Source organism: Schistocerca cancellata, chromosome 4 (genome assembly GCF_023864275.1).
Source record: "Schistocerca cancellata isolate TAMUIC-IGC-003103 chromosome 4, iqSchCanc2.1, whole genome shotgun sequence".
Classification (NCBI taxonomy): domain Eukaryota; kingdom Metazoa; phylum Arthropoda; class Insecta; order Orthoptera; family Acrididae; genus Schistocerca; species Schistocerca cancellata.
Window position 1 is genome coordinate 293,651,902 of NC_064629.1, and position 9,059 is coordinate 293,660,960.

The following is a 9,059-nucleotide window of genomic DNA, read 5'->3' on the forward strand; positions in this document are numbered from 1 at the left end:
ATGGGAAAAACGCAAATATGGGAAAAACGCAAATATGGGAAAAACGCAAAAATGGGAAAAACGCAAAAATGGGAAAAATGCAAAAATGGGAAATACGCAAATATGGGACAAACGCAAATATGGGACAAACGTAAATATGGGACAAACGCAAATATGGGAAAAACGCAAATAACGGAAAAAAGCAAATATCGGAAAAACGCAAATATCGGAAAAAGGCAAATATCGGAAAAACGCAAATATCAGAAAAACGCAAATATTAAAAAATCGCAAAAATGGGAAAAATGCAAATATGGAAAAAACGCAAATATGGGAAAAATGCAAATATGGGAAAAACGCGAATATGGGAAAAACGCAAATATGGAAAAACGCAAATATGGCAAAAACGCAAAATGGCAAAAACGCAAATATGGGAAAGACGCAAATATGGCTAAGACACAAATTTGGCAAAGACGCAAATATGGCAAAGACACAAATATGGCAAAGACGCAAATATGGCAAAGACGCAAATATGGCAAAGACGCAAATATGGAAAAGATGCAAATTTGGGAAAGACGCAAATATGGGAAAAACGCAAATATGGAAAAAACGGAAATATGGGAAAAACGCAAATATGGAAAAACGCAAATATGGCAAAAACGCAAATATGGGAAAAACGCAAATATGGCAAAAACGCTAATATGGAAAAAACGCAAAAATGTAAAAAACGCAAATAGGGCAAAAACGCAAATATGACAAAAACGCAAATATAGCAAAACCGCAAATATAGCAAAAACGGAAATATGACAAAAATGGAAATATGAAAAAACGGAAATTTCGCAAAAACGAAAATAAGGCAAAAACGGAAATAAGGCTATAACGGAAATATGGCAAAGACGCAAATATGGCAGAAACGCAAATATGGCAAAAACGCAAATATGGCAAAAACGCAAAAATTGCAAAAACGCAAATATGGGAAAGACGCAAATATGGCTAAGACACAAATTTGGCAAAGATGCAAATATGGCAAAGACACAAATATGGCAAAGACGCAAATATGGCAAAGACGCAAATATGGCAAAGACGCAAATATGGAAAAGATGCAAATTTGGGAAAGACGCAAATATGGGAAAAACGCAAATATGGAAAAAACGGAAATATGGGAAAAACGCAAATATGGGAAAAACGCAAATATGGCCAAAACGCAAATATGGGAAAAACGCAAATATGGCAAAAACGCAAATATGGGAAAAACTCAAATATGGGTAGAACGCAAATATCGGAAAAAAGCAAATATCGGAAAAACGCAAATATCGGAAAAAGGCAAAAATCGGAAAAACGCAAATATCAGAAAAACGCAAATATTAAAAAATCGCAAAAATGGGAAAAATGCAAATATGGAAAAAACGCAAGTATGGGAACAACGCAAATATGGGAAAAACGCAAATATAGGATAAACACAAATATGGGAAAAACGCAAATATGGTTAAAACCCAAATATGTTTTAAAGGCAAATGTAGGAAAAACCCAAATATGAGAAAAACGCAAATATAGGAAAAACGCAAATATGGGAAAAACGCAAATATGGCAAAAGCGCAAATATGGCAAAAACGAAAATATAGCAAAAACGCAAATATGGCAAAAACGCAAATATGGCAAAAACGCAATATGGCAAAAACGCAAATATGGCAAAAACGAAAATATAGCAAAAACGCAAATATGGCAAAAACGCAAATATGGCAAAAATGCAAATATAGCAAAAACGCAAAGATAGGAAAAACGGAAATATGACAAAAAAGGAAATATGGCAAAATCGGAAATATGGCAAAAACGGAAATATGGCAAAACCAAAAATATGGCAAGAACGAAAATATGGAAAAAACAGAAATAAGGCCATAACGGAAATTAGACAAAAACGGAAATATGGCAAAGACGCAAATATGGCAGAAACGCAAATATGGCAAAATCGCAAATATGGCAAAAACGCAAATATGGCAGAAACGCAATTATGGCAAATAAGCAAATATGTCAAAAACGTAAATATGGCAAATCGCAAATATGACAAATCGCAAACATGGGAAAAACGGAAATATGGGAAAAAAATATAGCAAAACCGCAAATTTTGGAAAAACGCAAATATGGGAAAAACGCAAATAAGGGAAAAATGCTAATATGGCAGAAGATAAACTTGTGGTACAACTTGACAAGACGAAAGAATTGGTTGTTAGGACATAGTCTAAATAGTCAAAGGATCACGAAATATATGAGAAACGCAAATATGGCAAAAACGCAAATATGGGAAAAACGCAAATATGGGATAAACGCAAATATGGGATAAACGCAAATATCGCAAAAACGCAAATATGGGAAAAACGCAAATATGGGAAAACGCAAATATGGGAAAACCCAAATATGTAAAAAACGCAAATATGGGAAATTCGCAAATATGGGAAAATCGCAAATATGGGAAAATCGCAAATATGGGAAAATCGTAAATATGGGAAAATCGCAAATATGGGAAAAATGCAAATATGTGAGAAGATGAACTTGTGGTACAACTTGACAAGAGGAAAGAATCGGTTGGTAGGACATAGTCTGAATAGTCAAAGGTTCACGAAATATATGAGAAACGCAAATATGGGAAAAACGCAAATGTGGGAAAAACACAAATATGGGAAAAACGCAAATATGGGAAAAACGAAACTATGGGAAAAACGCAAATATGGCAAAAACGCGAATATGGCAAAAACGCGATTATGGGAAACACGCAAATAGGGGAGAAACGCAAATAAGGGAAAAACGCAAATATGGGAAGAACGCAAATACAGTAAAAACGCAAATATAGGCAAAACGCAAGTTTGGGAAAAACGCAAATATGGGAAAAACGCAGATATGGGGAAAACGCAAATATGGGAAAAACGCAGATATGGGAAAAACGCAAATATGGGGAAAACGCAAATATGGGAAGAACGCAAATATGGGAAAAACGCAAATATGGGAAAAACGCAAATATGGGAAAAACGCACATATGGGAAAAACACAAATATGGGAAAAACGCAAATATGGGAAAAACGCAAATATGGGAAAAATGCAAATATGGGAGAAGATAAACTTGTTATACAATCTGACAAGTGGAAAGAATCGGTTGGTATGACATAGTCTGAAGAGTCAAAGGTTCACGAAATATATGAGAAACGCAAATATGGGGAAAACGCAAATATGGGGAAAACGCAAATATGGGAAAAACGCAAATATGGGAAAAACGCAAATATGGCAAAAACACAAATATGGCAAAAATGCAAATATGGCAAAAACGCAAATATGGCAAAAACACAAATATGGCAAAAACGCAAATATGGAAAAACGCGAATATGGAAAAGACGCAAATATGGCAAAAACGCAAATATGGCAAAATCGCAAATATAGCAAAAACGCAAATATGGCAGAAACGCAATTATGGCAAATAAGCAAATATGTCAAAAACGTAAATATGGCAAATCGCAAATATGACAAATTGCAAACATGGGAAAAAACGGAAATATGGGAAAAATTATGGCAAAACCGCAAATATTGGAAAAACGCAAATATGGGGAAAACACAAATAAAGGAAAAATGCTAATATGGGAGAAGATAAACTTGTGGTACAATTTGACAATACGAAAGAATTGGTTGGTAGGACATAGTCTAAATAGTCAAAGGATCACGAAATATATGAGAAACGCAAATATGGGAAAAACGCAAATATGGGATAAACGCAAATATGGGATAAACGCAAATATGGGAAAAACGCAAATACGAGAAAAACGTAAATATGGGAAAAACCCAAATATGTAAAAAACGCAAAGAATGGAAATTCGCAAATATGGGAAAATCGCAAATATGGGAAATTCGCAAATATGGGAAAATCGTAAATATGGGAAAATCGCAAATATGGGAAAAATGCAATATGTGAGAAGATGAACTTGTGGTACAACTTGACAAGAGGAAAGAATCGGTTGGTAGGACATAGTCTGAATATTCAAAGGTTCACGAAATATATGAGAAACGCAAATATGGGAAAAACGCAAATATGGGAAAAACACAAATATAAGAAAAACGCAAATATGGGAAAAACGAAAATATGGGAAAAACGCAAATATGGGGAAAACGCAAATATGGGAAAAACGCAAATATGGGAAAAACGCAAATATTGGAAAAACGCGAATATGGGAAAAACGCGAATATGGCAATAACGCGAATATGGCAAATAGGCGAATATGGCATATAGGCGAATATGGCAAAAACGCGAATATGGCAAAAACGCGAATATGGGAAAAACGCGAATATGGCAAAACGCGAAAATGAAAAAACGCGAATATGGCAAAAACGCGAATATGGGAAACACGCAAATAGGGGAGAAACGCAAATAAGGGAAAAACGCAAATATGGGAAAAACGCAACTACAGGAAAAACGCAAATATAGGCAAAACGCAAGTTTGGGAACAACGCAAATATGGGACAAACGCAGATATGGGGAAAACGCAAATATGGGAAAAACGCAAATATGGGAAAAACGCAAATATGGGAAAAACGCACATATGGGAAAAACCCAAATATGGGAACAACGCAAATATGGGAAAAACGCAAATATGGGAAAAATGCAAATATGGGAGAAGATAAACTTGTGATACAATACGACAAGCGGAAAGAATCGGTTGGTATGACATAGACTGAAGAGTCAAAGGTTCACGAAATATATGAGAAACGCAAATATGGGAAAAACGCAAATATGGGGAAAACGCAAATATGGGGAAAACGCAAATATGGGAAAAACGCAAATATGGGAAAAACGCAAATATGGCAAAAACGCAAATATGGCAAAAACGCAAATATGGCAAAAACGCAAATATGGAAAAACGCAAATATGGAAAAGATGCAAATATGGCAAAATCATAAATATGACATAGTCTGAAGAGTCAAAGGTTCACGAAATATATGAGAAACGCAAATATGGCAAAAACCCAAATATAGCAAAAACGCAAATATAGCAAAAACGGAAATATGACAAAAACGGAAATATGACAAAAAAGGAAATATGGCAAAAACGAAAATATGGCAAAAATGGAAATAAGGCAATAACGGAAATATGGCAAAGACGCAAATATGGCAGAAACGCAAATATGGCAAAAACGGAAATATGGCAAAAACGCAAATATGGCAAAAACCCAAGTATGGCACAAACGAAATTATGGCAAATACGCAAATATTGCAAAAACGCAAATATGGCAAATCGCAAATATTACAAATCGGAAATATGTGATAACGCTGTATATGGGAAAAAAATATGGCAAAACCGCAAAAATTGGAAAAACGCAAATATGGGAAAAACGCAAATATGGGAAATATGCAAATATGGGAGAAGATAAACTTGTGGTACAACTTGACAAGAGGAAAGAATCGGTTGGTAGGACATAGTCTGAATAGTCAAAGGTTCACGAAATATATGAGAAACGCAAATATGGTAAAAACGCAAATATGGAAAAACGCAATTATGGCAAAGAAGCAAATATGGCAAAAACGCGAATACGGCAAAAACGCGAATATGGCAAAAACGCGAATATGGCAAAAACGCAAATATGGAAAAAACGTAAATATGGGAAAAACGTAAATATGGGAAAAACGCAAATATGGCAGAAACGCAAATATGGGAATAACGCAAATATGGGAAAATCGCAAATATGGGAAATACGCAAATATGAGAAAAACGCAAATATGGTAGAACGCAAATATGGGAAAAACGCAAGTATGGGAAAAACGCAAATATGGGAAAAACGCAAATATGGGAGTAGATAAAAATGTTGCACAACTTGACAAGAGGAAAGAATCGGTTGGTAGGACATAGTCTGAATAGTCAAAGTTTCACGCAGTATATGAGAAACGCAAATATGGGAAAAACGCAAATATGGGAAAAACGCAAATATCGGAAAAACGCAAAAATGGGAAAAACGCAAAAATGGGAAAAACGCAAATATGAAAAATACGCAAATATGGCAAAGACGCAAATATGGCAAAGACACAAATATGGCAAAGACGCAAATAAAATGACGCAAATATGGCAAAGACGCAAATATGGCAAATACGGAAATATGGCAAAGACGCAAATATAGGAAAGACGCAAATATGGGAAAGACGCAAATATGGGAAAGACGCAAATATGGGAAAGACGCAAATGTGGGGAAAACACAAATATGGGGAAAACGCAAATATGGGGAAAACGCAAATATGAGAAAAACGCAAATATGGGAAAAACGCAAATATCGGAAAAAAGCAAATATCGGAAAAACGCAAATATTGGAAAAAGGCAAATATAAAAAAACGCAAATATTAAAAAATCGCAAAAATGGGAAAAATGCAAATATGGGAAAAACGCAAATATGGTTAAAACGCAAATAAAGGAAAAACCCAAATATGGGAAAAACGCAAATATAGGAAAAACGCAAAAATGGGAAAAACGCAAATATGGCAAAAACGCAAATGTGGCAAAAACGCAAATATGGCAAAAACGCAGATATGGCAAAAACGCAAATAGGGCAAAAACGCAAATATGGCAAAAACGCAAGTATGGCAAAGACGCAAATATGGCAAATACGCAAATATAGCGAAAACGCAAATATAGGAAAAAACGGAAATATGACAAAAACGGAACTATGGCAAAAACAGAAATATGGCCAAACCAAAAATATGGAAAAAACGAAAATATGGAAAACACGGAAATAAGGCAATAACGGAAATATGGCAAAAACCGAAATATGGCAAAGACGCATATATGGCAGAAACGCAAATATGGCAAAAACGCAAATATGGCAAAACCGCAAATATAGCAGAAACGCAATTAAGGCAACTAAGCAAATATGTCAGAAACGCAAATATGGCAAATCGCAAATATGACAAATCGCATATATGGGAAAAACGGAAATATGGGAAAAAATGTGGCAAAACCGCAAATATTATTAAAATGCAAATATGGGAAAAACGCAAATATGGGAAAAATGCAAATATGGGAGAAGATAAACTTGTGGTACAACTTGACAAGAGGAAAGATTTGGTTGGTAGGACATAATCTGAATAGTCAAAGGTTCACGAAATATATGAGAAACGCAAATATGGGAAAAACGCAAATATGGGTAAAACGCAAATATGGGAAAAATGTAAATATGGGAAAAACGCAAATATGGGAAAAACGCAAATATGGGGAAAACGCAAATATGGGAAAAACGCAAATATGGCAAAAACGCAAATATGGCAAAAACGCAAATATGGTAAAAACACAAATATGGCAAAAACGCAAATAATGCAAAAACGCAAATATGGAAAAAACGCATATATGGAAAAGACGCAAATATGGCAAAAACGCAAATATAGCAAAAAAGCAACTATAGCAAAAACTGAATTATGACAAAAATGGAAATATGACAAAAACTGAAATATGGCAAAAACGAAAATATGGCAAAAGCGGAAATAAGGCAATAACGGAAATATGGCAAAGACGCAAATATAGCAGAAACGCAAATATGGCAAAAACGCAATTATGGGGAAAACGCAAATATGGGAAAATCGCAAATATGGGAAAAACGCAAATATGGGAAAAACGCAAATATGGGAAAAACGCAAATATGGAAATACGCAAATATGGGAAAAACGCAAGTATGGGAAAAACGCAAATATGGAAAAAACGCAAATATAGGAAAAACACAAATATGGGAAAAACGCAGATATGGTTAAAACCCAAATATGGTTAAAACGGAAATATAGGAAAAAGCCAAATATGAGAAAAACCAAAATATGGCTAAACGCAAATATATCAAAAACGCAAAATGTGAAAAACGCAAATATGGCAAAGAAGCAAATATGACAAAATCACGAATATGGCAAAAACGCGAATATGGCAAAAACGCGTATATGCCAAAAACGCAAATATGGAAAAAACGTAAATATGGGAAAAACGTAAATATGGGAAAAACGCAAATATGGCAGAAACGCAAATATGGCAAAAACGCGAATATGGCAAAAACGAAAATATGGCAAAAACGCAAATATGGCAAAAACGCAAATATGGGAAAAACGCAGATATGGCAGAAACGCAAATATGGGAAAAACGCAAATATGGGAAAAACTCAAATAAGGGAAAAATGCAAATATGGGTGAAGATAAACTTGTGGTACAACTTGACAAGACGAAAGAATTGGTTGGTAGGACATAGTTTAAATAGTCAAAGGATAACGAAATGTATGAGAAACGCAAATATGGGAAAAACGCAAATATGGGAAAAACGCAAATATGGGATAAACGCAAATATGGGATAAACGCAAATATGGGAAAAACGCAAATATGGGAAAAACGCAAAAACGGGAAAAAAGCAAAGATGTAAAAATTGCAAATATGGGAATTTCGCAAATATGGGAAAATCGCAAATATGGGAAAATCGCAAATATGGGAAAAATGCAAATATATGAGAAGATAAACTTGTGGTACAACTTGTCATGAGGAAAGAATCGGTTGGTAGGACATAGTCTGAATAGTCAGAGGTTCACGAAATATATGTGAAACGCAAATATGGGAAAAACGCAAATATGGGAAAAACGCAAATATGGGAAAAACGCAAATATGGGGAAAACGCAAATATGGAAAAAACGCAAATATGGGAAGAACGCAAATATGGGAAAAACGCGAATATGGGAGAAACGCTAATATGGCAAAAACGTGAATATGGCAAAAACGCAAATATGGGAAAAACGCGAATATGGAAAAATGCGAATATGGCAAAAACGCGAATATGGCAAACACGCGAATATGGCAAAAAGGCGAATATGGCAAATAGGCGAATATGGCAAAAACGCGAATATGGCAAAAACGCGAATATGGCAGAACGCGAAAATGACAAAAACGCGAATATGGCAAAAACGCGAATATGGGAAACACGCAAATAGGGGAGAAACGCAAATAAGGGAAAAACGCAAATATGGGAAAAACGCAAATATGGGAAAAGCGCAAATATAGGCAAAACGCAAATATGGGAAAAACGCAAATATGGGAAAAACGCAGAT

General features: G+C 35.0%; 1 protein-coding gene across 1 annotated transcript; it reads left to right on the forward strand.

The window, feature by feature from the left end:
• On the forward strand, positions 1 to 856 carry LOC126184156 (uncharacterized). The gene is made up of 2 exons (XM_049926524.1): positions 1 to 696; positions 767 to 856. Exons 1-2 carry the CDS (start codon positions 1 to 3, stop codon positions 854 to 856), a joined length of 786 nt encoding a protein of 261 aa, XP_049782481.1.
• The last annotated feature ends 8,203 nt before the right edge of the window (positions 857 to 9,059 follow it).

Coding starts and splice junctions, on each gene's coding strand:
- LOC126184156 (XM_049926524.1), top strand. CDS start 1: ATGGGAAAAACGCAAATATGGGAAAAACGCAAATATGGGAAAAACGCA. Junction 697..766: donor TATGGAAAAAACGCAAAAAT/GTAAAAAACGCA, acceptor CCGCAAATATAG/CAAAAACGGAAATATGACAA.